Genomic DNA, 14,367 nt, shown 5'->3' with positions numbered 1-14,367 from the left:
GTGCAGTGAGCTAAAAAACGGTGATGGATCAAGCCCTGATCTTTGGACTGGGTAAGAGTGGTCTGCTTAATTCAGGCACTCTGTTCATCACCACCCCCCTTTTCTGAATCATTTTGTCCACCATAAGCGTGGAAGGGTATACTCAGATGTGAGTCCCTTGCTCATTGCACCATCAGGATTCAAGCAAGCCGGGCCGACGACGCCTGAAATGGCAGAAACCGGTCCCCGGAAGCTTGTTTCCTTCCCAGTATAAGAATTGGCTTGGTAGTTTGGTTTGACCTGTTCCCATCATGCACTGGGACAGGAACAGACTAATTTGCATATAGCCAAGTTCTGAGCTGGGATGGTGCAGTGAGATAAAAAACGGTGATGGATCAAGCCCTGATCTTTGGACTGGGTAAGAGTGGTCTGCTTAATTCAGGCACTCTGTTCATCACCACCCCCCTTTTCTGAATCTATCTCAAGATAGACACCGTCTGCAGTGAATAATTTGTAAAAGGATATCTGCTGGGACCCAAAGTGTTGTTCAGAATCCTGTTGCTGGTGCTATCGAAGGTCAGGGTGCCGAACGCCAAGGCTGAATGCCTTAATTTAACATCATGCACCTTTAGTCCACCAGCCTGCATCTTTATCTCAATCTTGGGGGGTTTTTCATCCGTTTCCTACTTTTGTCACTGTTTCTCCATTTTTTTCTTCCCTCTTTGTCCTCCCTTTCATGTTTTTCTATCCCTTGCTCAGGATCAATCTTTGTAGAGCTCAAATTAAGCACTGAGCTGCCAATCTCTATCTTTTTACCTAACAATTTGAATCAGAAAAAAAGATTTTGTCCAAAACTGATGTGAAAATAAATCTATTGAAAATCTTACTAAACTGTAAAGTGGAAAGGGCCTACGGCCACTGCTAATCAGGTGCACCACTCTTAAGGACAACGCCATGGACTCGGGGGGGGGTGAGGGGTGAAGGTGCACACCTTTCAAAGAACAACGTGGCAGGCACCGCGCGGTGCATGTCACGTTGTGCTTTGAAAAGCACAACATGCATTTTTAGCATTGCGGCGGGCGGTGCTGAAAGCACCGCCCGGCGCAATGGTAAAAATGTTAAAAAATACGCAATGTTAAAAATACGGGATGCGATCATAAAGGGGTGAGCGGGACCGCCGCTAGCAATTCGGACGGTCCCATTCCCCACTGGTTTGGCAGGCAGACAAAGTCCGCCAGCCATACTAATGTGCCCCTTAGTGTATTTCACTAAGATTCAGAAGTTTTAAAATATATATTTGAGGGATAGAAATCCTGCAAATGCAGAAGAAAACCTTTATCAGCAGGATAATTCTGATGATAAATAAATCTTGCTGCAACATCCTTATTAAACTATTTTTTATTTTGGGGACTTTTCACCTGGCATAGCGACTTTGTGGAGCAGACAACCATCACTAAGTGCGAGTGTGTCAACGAGGCATTACTATGTAGGCAGAATTCTCATTTTTCACATTGTTTCTTTTTCCCACGTCAACACTAGGCAGTCCTCCTTTTACCTTGATTTCTTCCTGATGTTCTATAGAGTTATAGATGGGTAACTGTGAATTACAGGGATATTTTTTACTAAGAGATCTGAGTGGCTTCAAATAGACAACTAGAGTGAAGCTTTAGTTGTCTATGATGGATGTCACGTGGAACCCTTCGGTGAAAAACATCCCCCGTAATTCAATAATCTTATTTTATGCATGGCCTCTGTTGAAAATGGTCATAATCAAAGGGAATGAATCACATGTCTTAATATACCTGGGTCTTCAAGGTTTCTTTCACAAAGACTCTCATTCACACTAGCTACGGTTGTAGTGTATGTTGGTTCTCCACCCTATTAGATTGTTGAATAGCATTATCATTGGGTTAGTTGAAAGTGACCGTCTTTTGCTTGTTATTTCCTCAGATTTTTGCCTTCACCACCCTATTTGTTTTGTTGGCTATTACGACTCTACACACTTTACTCCAGATAACTAATGTTCTCCCTCTCAAACGATAACTAGTCACAATATCGAAAATAAACATATCGACTGAATAGAATATCGAGTTTTTGATATCGAATGGACAGAATATCGAGTTGCAAAAATTTAGTGGTGCAGAATATTGAAATGCAGGTAAGAGACAGTGAATTCCACAATATCGAAGTTAGTAATATAGATTTTTTTGTGTGTGTTTTAAGTATTAGTTAATGTGATAAAAGTATGTATTTTTTTGTAATGTATGCTTGAATTTTGTAAAAGTAATGAATTTTATGTTAATTAATTTTTGTGTAATTTAATTCCGTAGTGGGTTGTGGGTTTACAGGGGAATAGGATTAGAAGTAATTTAATTATGATATATATTTTTAGCATTATTTAGAATTAATTAATTATATGTTAAAACATCTTTGCATAATTTAATTCTGTAGCGGGTTGTGGGTTTATAAGGGAATAGGGAGGGAAGTAATTTAATTGAAATAAATTAATTTATTATTTTATTAATTAATAATTTAATATGTGATCATTTATATGGTTAATTACGTTAATTAATGTTTTAATCATTAATTATAAATTGATTAATTATAATTAATTGGTTATTGTGTTAATTGTGTAATATTTTTATTAATTAGTAATTGATTAGATATTAATTATGAACAATTATTTTGTAAGTATGTTAATTAATTATATTGTTAGTTGTAATTTGTTAATTCATCAATTGTTAATTAATTATGTTAATGTATTAATATGTTACAATATTGTAGGTGATGTTTATAGGGGAACATGGTGGGAGGTAAATTCATTTTTCACAAAATAATTAATTGTTCATTAATATTAAATATATTTTAGGAGTGGGTATATTTAATTATTCCCCTAAGCTATCCAACACTTTCCTTACTGTTGCACTCACTCGAGAGGGAATAGTAATTTTTACTGCTACATTCTTTATTCAAAAAATAAATACTTCAGATTCTTGCCAGTGCATTTCAAATTACAATTGCAACCAGAATGTTAATTTGGCAGAAGTGGAGAAAAATTTGTCAAACTCGCACAAAATGTTAGAGCAGAGATTAAAAAGTTGATTTCAACAACAGAATTTTCCATTCTTGGCGGCACAGCAACTTGTAAAAATTCTAAAAAGGCACAAGTGGGACCATCGCTGGCATGGCACATTTTTCGATCAAATAGTTCATAGTGATACATTCACAAGAAAAAGGCAAAAAACATCAAAATGATAAGTGATTACCACAGAGACCCGCTACCATGATTTCAAAATGATTAGGAAAGTAGGGCATTTTGTTTTGGCTTTTTTTCTGGAGCAGGGATGAAGAGTAAGTTGTAGGTAGGAATCATTGCATGAAGCTTGGACGCGTCGCCACGTAAACAAACACAACAATCAAAACAACAACGATGGCCAGGGTGGGAAGTACTACTGTTGTAATCTTCTGCCGCGCCTCTTGCATGGCCTGTTTCCTTTCCTTTTTGTCCCTAGACGATTCTTTTTTGGGTTTTCCTTTTAGTTGCCTAATTTTCTTGGCAAAGTCTTAGATGGGCAGGAAGAATTAAGCTGAAAATTCAAAGCTGAACAAAGGCGTAGCCCCTCCTCGCACTGAGTGCCGAATTCTTTCCTGTTCTTTTAGAAGTATGAAAGGATCAAGCCCACCTTGTGTTTCTCCCTCGGCTTCTCCCGGCGGATCCACCGGCTGTTTCCGCAGCCTGCCGCTGTCCTCTGCCCACAGGCGGCGGCTGGTGCTTGGATGGCCCTCCTTCTGCTCCCCGCCTCAGGTCAGGGGACGTGGCAACTCCCCCTCGGGCAGGGAGCGACCTCTCCGGATTTTTACCCTTCCGCCATCCAACGCTTTCCCTACTGTTGCACCCCCTGGAGTGGAAATAGTCATTTTTACCCTCCCTCTCGCTATCCAACGTTTTCCTACTGTTGCACTCACTGGAGTGGAAATAGTAATTTTCACCCTCCCGCTATCCAACGCTTTCCCTACTGTTGCACTCACTGGAGTGGGAATAATAATTTTTACCCTCCCGCTATCCAACGCTTTCCCTACTGTTGCACTCACTGGAGTGGGAATAGTAATTTTTACCCTCCCGCTATCCAATGCTTTCCCTACTGTTGCACTCACTGGTGTGGGAATAGTAATTTTTACCCTCCCGCTATCTAACGCTTTCTCTACTGTTGCACTCACTGGAGTGGAAATAGTAATTTTTACCCTCCCGCTATCTAACGCTTTCCCTACTGTTGCACTCACTGGAGTAGGAATAGTAAATCTTACCCTCCCGCTATCCAACGTTTTCCCTACTGTTCCACTCGCTTGAGTGGGAATAGTAGTTTTTATTTACCCGCTATCCAACATTTTCCCTACTGTACAGCTTGTTGGAGTGGAAATAGAATTTTTATCTTTTACGCTATGCAGTTTTTTAGTATTGCTATATTTAATGTAGTGTAAAATATAATTAAAAAATATATATATTTTAATGTTTAACGTATTATTTATAATTTATTTTTATATGTATATTATAGGTTTATTTATAAATATATGTAGTTATATCTAAAATTATGTTTTAACATATAAGTAAAATGATTAATTACTTTTTAATATAATTAAGTTAATATATATGTATAAAAATCAAAATGCAAGTTTATTTTTTTACTTACATTTATTATTTATTAATTTTAAGGTTATTTAAGTATTTTTAAGTATGTTTTACTTAATTATAGTTATTATTTCATTAATGTTACATTACTTTTAGACAAAAAAGTCGATATTTTAGTAAACTAAATTATTCTTACATTTATTAAGTGATAACTTCAATGCTAATTTAAAATCCTCTTTAATGGCAAAGTCAGATTTTAAAATACTATTTTGAAAATGCGACCTCTAGAAAGTTGGAATTTTTCTGTCTAACCACATGTGTCTTTCTGCCAATATCTTAGGTCACATGACTGTTAATAGCTCTCCTGTGTTGTGATGAGTATTCCTTACGGGCAGGGAAAATAGGACATAGGGGTGGGGAAGGGTGATCTTCTCTAGAGCAGGATAGCCTGAGGGGTTCTACCCAGCCCTTCCTAAGCTTCAAAGGGTAGCCTGAGGGCTGTATCCAGCCCCTCCCTGAATTTAGATGATATTTTCCCTGTCACTAGCTGATGCTGCTCACATCTGGGCCAGAATGAAGCCAAACCCACGGGAAGGGGAGAACTGACAAGGACCAGTTTTAGGGTTAGACAAAGAGATGTTTCTTCTCCCACAGGCTGGCGCTGGATACAAAAGTGACACCCTAAGAACCTGAAATCAGAACAGTCCCCATGACCTGAGAAGATTCATAAAAAGGATGGAACTGCTGTCTGAAGAAGGAAGATTGGACGTGCTCGCCTTGAACCCATCACACCAGAGGTCGACCAGTTGGCTGACAGGGACACAACAAGCTTTCAGAGGCATCCTGCTTTTCAGCTGACCAGACCCCACTGAACCTGACCAGGTCTCCTCTACTACCACTGTGTGAGTGAGTGCTGACCCCCAAGTGCTGTCCTTAAGGTCCTGTACACTGGCTGGAGTCAGAGTGTACTCCTGCAAGCTCGGCTGAAGGTTTCACCAGATACGACTCTGTACAGTGCAGAACAATGCGAGGCTTTGCATAACAGCACCTCACAGTTCCTAATTGGCAGCTTCACCAGGTCAGGCACATAACAGTGCAGGATGTAATGCCTCGTACCTCAGCACCTTATAGCTCCTGCCATCACTGGTTCCAATGCAGAATGGCACTGGATGAAGCAGGGCCTTGCATTGGTGACTCAACTGTTCCGATGCTGCGCAATGTGGCACCTCGCATCCCAGCACTGCACAGCACCCACATCAAGCAAATAATGTACAATTCTAAGCAGGGTGCACCTGGTCTGTACCTGACCAGTGCTCTGTTTAGTGTAAACGTTTGACTTTGATCCTGTCCGACCTGACTAGATACCTGCAATTGGTGCTATGCACCGTTTCGCAATATTTTCACCTAAAACTTTAAAAATTAATAACTCCGGGTATACTGATTGAGATTTTGTTGTTATCTTCTATTATTCTAAGTTGGTTTGGGATTCTCCCTGTGTTGTGTTTTCTCTTCATTACTGTTTGAGTGCTGCATAAATACTTCACACATTACCTCTAAGTTAAGCCTGACTGCTTTTGTGCCAAGCTACCAGAGGGTTAAGCACACGTTTATTTTTTTGACTGTAAGTGACTTTTGTGGTCCACCTCCTTCAACAAATAATCAAATTTTTTTCAGCTCCCAAAATCATGGTGCTTATGAAACAGCGGCAGGTGAGGAAGTCAGACAGCGCGTTCGCAAAGGATCCGCTAAAGGTGGTGAAAGTGAACGGGCCCATGATCACGGCTGCTGCTGGCCAACACCAAGTCACAAGAAACAGCTCCCACTTTAAAGAGGTGAAAACGGAAGAAGAAGGAGACACGCCAAAGAACGAACCGACCAGAGAGATGTGGCAGGAAGATCCATCACCTGCCTTCGGAGAACAGCGACCAAGGCGAGAATGTAAAAAGGCCAAGAGACTGATCGAAGAGATGTGAGGGGACTATCACTACACACATCTCTCTCTCTCTCTCTCTCTCTCTCTCTCTCTCTCTCTCTCTCTCTCTCTCTGATGACCATCATGAATCACGAGGACAAGTGGCAAGAAATTTTGTTTGCAACAAGGGGGAGATGTCGTGCTCACAGGATGGCACTAGGACCCTGGAGCCCAGGGTCAGGGGAACAAGGACACCGGACACCACATCCGGTCAAGGGGCGGAGGTCAGGGCACTCTCCAGCAGGACTTGGGCGTGGGAGGTCAGGGGATCACGAGCGCGCCATGATAATGCCATACCAGTATATGCATGCTAATAAAGAACAACAGAGATCACCCTACCGTCTCCTGTGTGCTCTCTGAACAGACCGACGTGACACCTGCTTTCAAGTGCTACACAGGTGCAGAGGAGTAATTGGGAAGCCATGCATAAGATGACCTCGCCTCTTTGAACGAAATGTGAACACATTACTTGGCATCTTTAACCAAGCCTCACAGCCTTCCAACTTTCCTTTCCCCTCCGTCTGCTGTTTCCAGTCAAAGCAGATGGCAGCCTGGCCTTGAAGGTCTATACAAGGTCACAAACGTTGGTAACAGCATTGAAGGTGCTAACTGGAATTAAGAACACAAGTGAAACTAAGCTTGTCACTGGCCCCCCACTCAAGATTATACAGAAAAAGCTAGGCCTGAGCAAAATTTTAATTAAGCTGGTGTAATTGGAGACATTTTAGTAATTATGCATTACTCTTGGGAGGCAAAATTAGTAAAATGGATCGATTACGCCAACATGAGTAATTTCAGTAATTACGCATTACTCTTATGATGCGAAATGAGTAGAAATATGCCATTATGCCAGAATGAGCCATTAAGAGTAATTTGGGACACAAATGCTAATGTAGGGGCACAGGAACAATAAACTGAGGGAGAGCAAGCGGCTTCTGTCTACTGCTGTTTGTGACATGTACCATTTAGTGCTATTTTCTTACCACAAAATGCATCCTTTGGCCCATTTTGGACGCTATGGTGAATTTTTAACCAAGGAAATATGCTAAATGCTGGATTACGCTTCTCAAACAATTCTGCATGAATACAAGTCATTTTGCAGTAATTACGACTAATTACTCTAGAGAAAATTATGTCAGTTTCGCCCACCCCTAGAAAAAACACATTCTGGAAGAATGGCAAATTGATCACTTACCTGAAATTATTTCATAACGGATGGCACTATTGATTCCCCTGTCTCCATCAATCGCGTAAAGGGGCCCGGGCATCAGAACTAGGGCACCTGTCTGTGATGAGATGGGCAGGTGGTCAAATATTGGGAAAAATCCGGAATGCTGGCTTATTAAAGAGCTGTACCCCCACCCACCCCCTGATGTACATAACTACCTACCAGGAATAATACTGTGTAAAAGAGGCCACTTCCCATACAGCTCTAACATGCACAAAGCCTGATTATAGGGTTCATGGACGTCATTTAGGAGTCAACAGGGGTCGCAGTTACCCCTGGCACTGAGTTTGTGATCCCTGGCCTCTGGGTGGCATAATTGTGACTTGCACTATCAGAGTCAGACTCTGACCTTGTTTTCTGCTCATTTTATCACATTAATAGTGAATAATAGTGGATTAATCAATATTAGTGTAGTAAAAAGTGAAGCAGCAAGATCTGGACAAACACTGGCATCTGAGATAAGAAAATTAAATGGCTTTAAATGTATGTTGTGTGCATGCATGCGGGTGAAAGTGAGTTTGTGAGAGAGAGCATTTATAAGTTCGAGCATGTATGTTTGCATGTGAGATCATGGGTGTCAAAATGAGTGAGTATAAGTCAGTCAGAGAGTGTAGGAATGAGTGATTCAGGGTGAGAGTAAGTGCAAGATGCTAGGTAAAAAAGAATGATTCGAACTGAGTGCTAATGAAAGAATGAGTATGAGTATGTGAATGCAAGTGGACGTGTGTTGTTATGCTTGCAAATCCGCGGTTAAACCTGGCCTGCGTGTTGGCGTATAGAAGCACCCTTGTCCAAATTTCGGCACTGGCACACTGGAGACAATGCTTGCATATGTGATACCCTCAGCAAAATGCGAATGCTGGCACACTGTAGGTACATTTTGGCACTGGGCACCCATGAATAAATGCCAGTGCTGGACTACCGGAGGAAATCCTTGGCATAGGTAGCACCTGTGGTGAATTGCTTGGTGATGGCACATTGGAGAAAATTCGTGACATATGGGAAGTCAACTGTGACAATATCATGGGGTCACCCATGACAAAATGTGGTCCACGACATATTAGACATAACCTTTGACATAAGGTACATCCACAGTGCAAGAGAAGTAGTATTAGGAAAATTCCAAACAGGCATATGTATGCAATGTTTGGGCAAAAAGGTCCTCCATAGCAAAATGCTGGTCCTAGAAATTGAGGACATTTTAGACATAAGGGGGCACCCGTAGGACAATTTAAAAACATAATTGGGTGAACTCATGGGGGCTGGGGGCTATCAGATTCCATTAGATAGCCATGCCATGAAAGGAGTTGAATATTTACTGAGTGTTTTTTCACAGCCCATGGCTGTTCTCCCCTAGAAGAAGATAGGATATTAATTGTGCAATTATTATGTAATTTCAGCAAATTTAATTATTGTGATGTCATCGGGATTAGGGACATGTGACAACACTTCTTGGGACGATTCAGGGCCAGCGGTGATATGATGTCCCTTCCAGTGGCATCATTGAGGTCAAAGAGTATATGATGTCAGTACCACTACCCCAGGGATTTTGGTGAATCGACATCCATGATAGGGCTCGGGGCACAAGTGTCATATTATAGAGATTTTTCAGCAACATAGCTATCTTATTTTACCACAGACAGGTGCAGCATAATAATGAGATCATTCAGCAACACAAAATATGTATCTCGAAATATATTTGCGTATACTCATAAATCAAGCAGGATGAGGACACATAGCTACCTACTGGGCAGGTAGTATATTACACCATATCACAGATTACTTTGTGTATGCATGTATCCACTGTTATCTAAGAAAGTCACTTTTTCATGACTCCTCCCTGGCTGAAAAAAGGGTCACTGTATGTACTCTTACTTTTATTCCCGGTTCTTGTATTGCTGCAGGAAAAAGGATGGCTGCCGTTCATCAGATCAAGGATTCATAGGTGCACTTGAGTGTTTACATGTATGAACCCAGTCGCCAGATTTCAGTCCGAACCCCGAGTTGTTCCAAATATTGCTCGTCGCTCCTCCATTTAAAGGGTGACTGGCAACATAAGCCATCTTCGCACTTTGAAAATGTTGCAACATGTTGTAATCATCGCAAAGATTTTGCAGTAGGTTGTTATCACAAACTTTGTTTTGTTGTGACAAAACATTTTTGCAGGATTTTTCCTCACTGCTCTTTTAGAACTACACAACCTTGTAATGTTGTGAAGTTTGCAAATGTGTAAAACAACTTCACTATATTTACAGGACAGGAAAAAACATTTCAACTTGACACACTCTTATTTCCTTGGCCTCAATGTGGCCTTCAATTCTAATCCATATGCATGACACCCTTGGTATGAGATAAATTGTTACCATATAGGAAGGCCAATTGTCCCAGGAGAAACTATCAGACACCCTTACCACTGAAAACTCAGAACAGGCGGTAACTCCTAGGGTGCTGCAGAATAACAGGCCGTACCGAGAAAGTATAGGGCATCTTAATAGTGTGCTAGACCAAGGGGAATATCCAAACAATATATCAAGCCATGGACCACAATATTAGACTATTTAATTAGTATCTTACTCACTGTACATTGTATATACCAAGCAGGACCTTAGCTCTGAGCTTAGGACATTAGGAGGACCATAGCCCCCCATGGTAGAAATACCAGAACCAGTGGCATAACGAAACTTGAGGGGGCCCCCATGCAAGTTATATTACATGGAGGACCCCTCCACCCCCCTCGCCTCCACACTCCCGACCCATTGAAGCCTGCTGTCTGTGCACAGTGCACAGTCCTATAGTCGGCACCCTGGAGCTCGGGAGCCCCTCCGCACAGCGGGGGCTGCAGGGGCTATCATTACGACACTGGCCGGAACAGTCACTTTCTCTAGTGATCTGGGGCCATATGTATCAAGCTAATTAGCATTCGCAAAGGCCGAAATTCGCAGAATTTCGGCCTTTGCGAATGCTAATTTGCTAAATGGTATGTATGTAACATTTTTGCTGAAAAATAAGGAATCGCAAAACTTGCTATTCCTTATTTTGCGATTGCACTTAAGGAATCGCACATTTTGCGATTCCTTAAATGCAATGTATCAAAGAAAACATAATGCAAAAATGCCCATAAGGATTCGGAAATTACCACCAACTTCTAGTTGGTGGTAAGTTGCGAATTCTTTTAAAAAAGCAATTTTCAAAAAAACCAAAGGTGTCATATGACGCTAATACATGCCCTTAGGGCATGTATGTGCGTCATATGCCCCCACATGTCATTTTCAGGGGTGCAGCAGGGTGTTCTTGAGACACGCGTGCGTGTATCAAGAAGGAGAGAGAGGACCAGAAAGCTAGTCCATATCCCCCGTTTTATATGTTGTAAATCAAAAGTAGACTAGCTTAATTATTCAAGAAAAACAAAAATTTGATTTAATTTATCAAGGACTCAAGTATGTTTCGTCACCGGTTAGTGGCACCTGGTAGGTGTGCTCATAAAGCCCTCACCCACCAACCTAGTTGGTGGCATGCTTCATCATCGGGCCCACCCAGTGACACCTAGCGTGTCCCGGGTGTGCTTCGACGCCTGATTACAGCGGAGCAGGTATGTCGCTGTGTGTGCGGTGAAGACTGTTATGAATAGTGGGTTTAAAACGGCTTGGCGGGGATCCCAGTGCCCGAGGGCAAATTACACTTTAATAGCTGGGTCACCGTCAGCGGTTAAAAATAAGGCTGTTGGATGTTAGAGGCGAGTTACGACCTCCCACATCCTGGGATGTGTCAACATGTTTCAGCCAGTGCCTTATGACTAAGCTGGCTTTCTTCAGGACGGATAAAAGGGTGTGTGCAGTTAAAACTAGTGGGTGTATATTCAGACTATGTGTATACACGCCCTAAAGTGTTTTTCTATGTGTGAGTGGGGGATTCCCATCTCAGAAAACACCTGTACATAGAACATATAGGACAAGGACAAAACATACATGGAGAAAGTTAGAGTCACTTGACTGTATGGTTTATATACAGTTGGTTGCCGGCTTTATAGCGGTGAGGGTGCTGGCTATAAGCGGCTATGGTGTAATGGTATTGGTGGTACCATTAGAGTGGGGTTCGCACTGGATTTCGGAGGTGGGGTGGCTAAAACACGAATTATACATGAGTAGTGCACAGTGGTACATGAGGAAACATAAGAGTTCATTCTTACGCTAGTTTTTCAAAAGTGCTACTTCAAGGTTTGAGAAGTGGCAAAGGTTGACCCTGTGGAATAAAGACATTGGTTTTGCCACAAAGTTTGGAGAGAGAGAGAGAGACCTGTGGGAGAGAAAACGCTTACCAGAGATGTTGATCGGTCAATGTACTCACAGAATTCTTGGTCAGAGCCTGCCGTAGACCTGTACTGCCTCCTTCGCTGAACCGGTAAGGAATGGCCCTGAAGGTGAGCTTTTTATACTTCTAGTTGATTGCTAGATTGTTTGCACCTGCATGTTGGAGAGAGGGTAGAAAGACTCGAACTATCGAGTCAGCGCGATCGCGAGCGCTAGTCATCATAGTGGTGTGGTTCCGCGCATGCGCGTTGTAGTGCGCCTTTACCGCGCATGCGCACGGGAGTGCTGGTTCTGTGCATGCGCGTCTGTGGTAGTGTCAGCGCTACTCACTCGCGCATGCGCGAGCATGACTTTGCGAGGTAGCGCAATTAAAGGCCATCTGGTGTAGGTGGTCATCTGAAAGCCATCTAGTATAGATGGTATAACGACAGCTAGAGGATACATAGAGACAATGAGTTGGGATTGTTGGGATTTATGGGGGAAATTGGACATGCCTCATTATAACCAGACGCTGGTCTGTGGATGGGTGGCACAGTTGAAGGGTCACGTGCTTATTATGTGTAAGACAAAGAGTTCCACGGAATTGCATCGTTGAGCCCATTGGTGGATGTCGAAAGACGATATATCCATCTTTGTTCTTTACCTAGGAGTTTCTTGTCATTTTCAACAACACTTTCAGGGATTTGCTCAATTATTGTCCAATTAAAGTCATTGGGTGTATGACAGTGGGTGATGAAATGGTTGGTCAGTTTGCTTACGTTTTTCTTGCATCGTATGGTGCTACGATGCTCAGTGATTCTGGTCTTGATCTTTCGGGTGGTCATCCCCACATATCGGAGGCCACATGTGCACGTCAGAAGGTATACTACATTGCGTGAGTTGCAGTTGGTGTGATTTTGCTGCGTCCATACTTTGTTAGGCTCCAGGTTCAGTGTTTTGGTGTGTGTGGTCAGGTGGCACACACTACAATCATTGCAGGGGTAGTGTCCGATGACTTTGGGCAGTCCCCAGGCATTCAGGATGGTGTTTGCTGGTTGTTTTGGTGGTGGTCTGGGTCTGGTACTCACCAGCTGGTCCTTGAGGTTTTTTTTCCTTTTGTAAGCAAATCTTGGGGTTTCCCAATTCCTTTGTCCAGAATTAATGATCCTCCAATGTTTTTTTATGATTTTGGTCACTTCATTTGATGCCGTGTTGTAAGTAGTGACGCACGTGATTGGTTGCTCCTGGTCCTCCTTCACGTGGGTCTCCAAGAGGGCATCCCGGTTTTGGTTTCTCGCCCTTTTCTGGGTTTTGCGGACGATGGTTTTTGGATATCCACGGTTTTCTAGTTTGGTGGCTAATTCGGCAGATTGTGCTTTGTAGTCGTTCACATTGGTGCAGTTCCTCCGGATGCGCAGGAACTGTCCGAATGGTAGGTTTTCTTTCAGGGGACGGGGGTGGAAGCTATTGAAGTGCAGTAGGGAATTCCTAGCCGTGGGTTTATAGTAAGTCGTTGTGGTTAGAGTTCCATCTTTTGCCCTGATGTCTAGGTCCAGGAAGGGCAATGCTTCGTTACTAGCAGTGCTAGTGAACTTCAAGTATGGGTCCCTGGTGTTGAACCAAGTCATGAAGTTGTCCAGTTCAATCTGTGAGCCTTGCCAGATGACCAGGATATCGTCAATGTACCTGTGCCATTTCAGGATGTGGTGGTTGAACGGGTTGTTGGTCGTGGCAATGTGGGAGCACTCAATGGTGTACATATAATCCTGCCACACTGGGGGCAAAGACGCTGCCCATGGACGTGCCATTTGTTTGCAGGTAGAAGTCGCCTTCGTACTCGAAAAAGTTTTGCTTGAGGGCTAGGGTGGCGCATGCCAGTATGAAGTCCCTGGGAGTGTGGTAGGGCCAGGGAGATGCCATTAAGACATCATGGAGGACTTTCAAGGTGGCGTCCTGGGGCAGGCTGGTGTATAGGCTCTCCACGTCTAGCCCCACCAGGAGTTGGGTGTCGGGGTCGAAGTCCATTTTGTCAATGACTTGTAACAGGTGCTTGGTGTCCTTTATATATGTTGGGGTTCGTTGCACCAAGGGGTTGAGGAAGAAGTCACAGTAACGTGACAGTGGTTCCAAGAGGGAGTTTATGCCTGACACGATAGGTCTACCAGGGGGTGGAAGTTTACCCTTGTGTACTTTAGGTACTGTGTAAAAGTAAGGTGTCTTCGTGTGTTCAGGGCATAGGTATTCGGCTTCCTGTTTGGAAATATGTTCCGCGTCT

General features: G+C 42.8%; 1 protein-coding gene across 4 annotated transcripts in view; it reads right to left on the bottom strand.

Annotated features, from left to right (window-relative positions):
- CDHR5 (cadherin related family member 5) overlaps nt 1-14,367 on the bottom strand; it is a 392,579-nt gene that overhangs the window by 116,351 nt on the left and 261,861 nt on the right. For all 4 annotated transcript variants that reach the window (XM_078682818.1, XM_078682819.1, XM_078682820.1 and 1 more), the window contains exon 8: nt 7,774-7,864. In XM_078682818.1, the coding sequence (XP_078538944.1) occupies nt 7,774-7,864 (91 nt within the window). The remainder of the gene's footprint in view (nt 1-7,773; nt 7,865-14,367) is intronic.

Source organism: Lissotriton helveticus, chromosome 3_1 (genome assembly GCF_964261635.1).
Source record: "Lissotriton helveticus chromosome 3_1, aLisHel1.1, whole genome shotgun sequence".
Lineage (NCBI taxonomy): Eukaryota > Metazoa > Chordata > Amphibia > Caudata > Salamandridae > Lissotriton > Lissotriton helveticus.
This window is presented reverse-complemented; position numbering and strand designations above follow the sequence as displayed.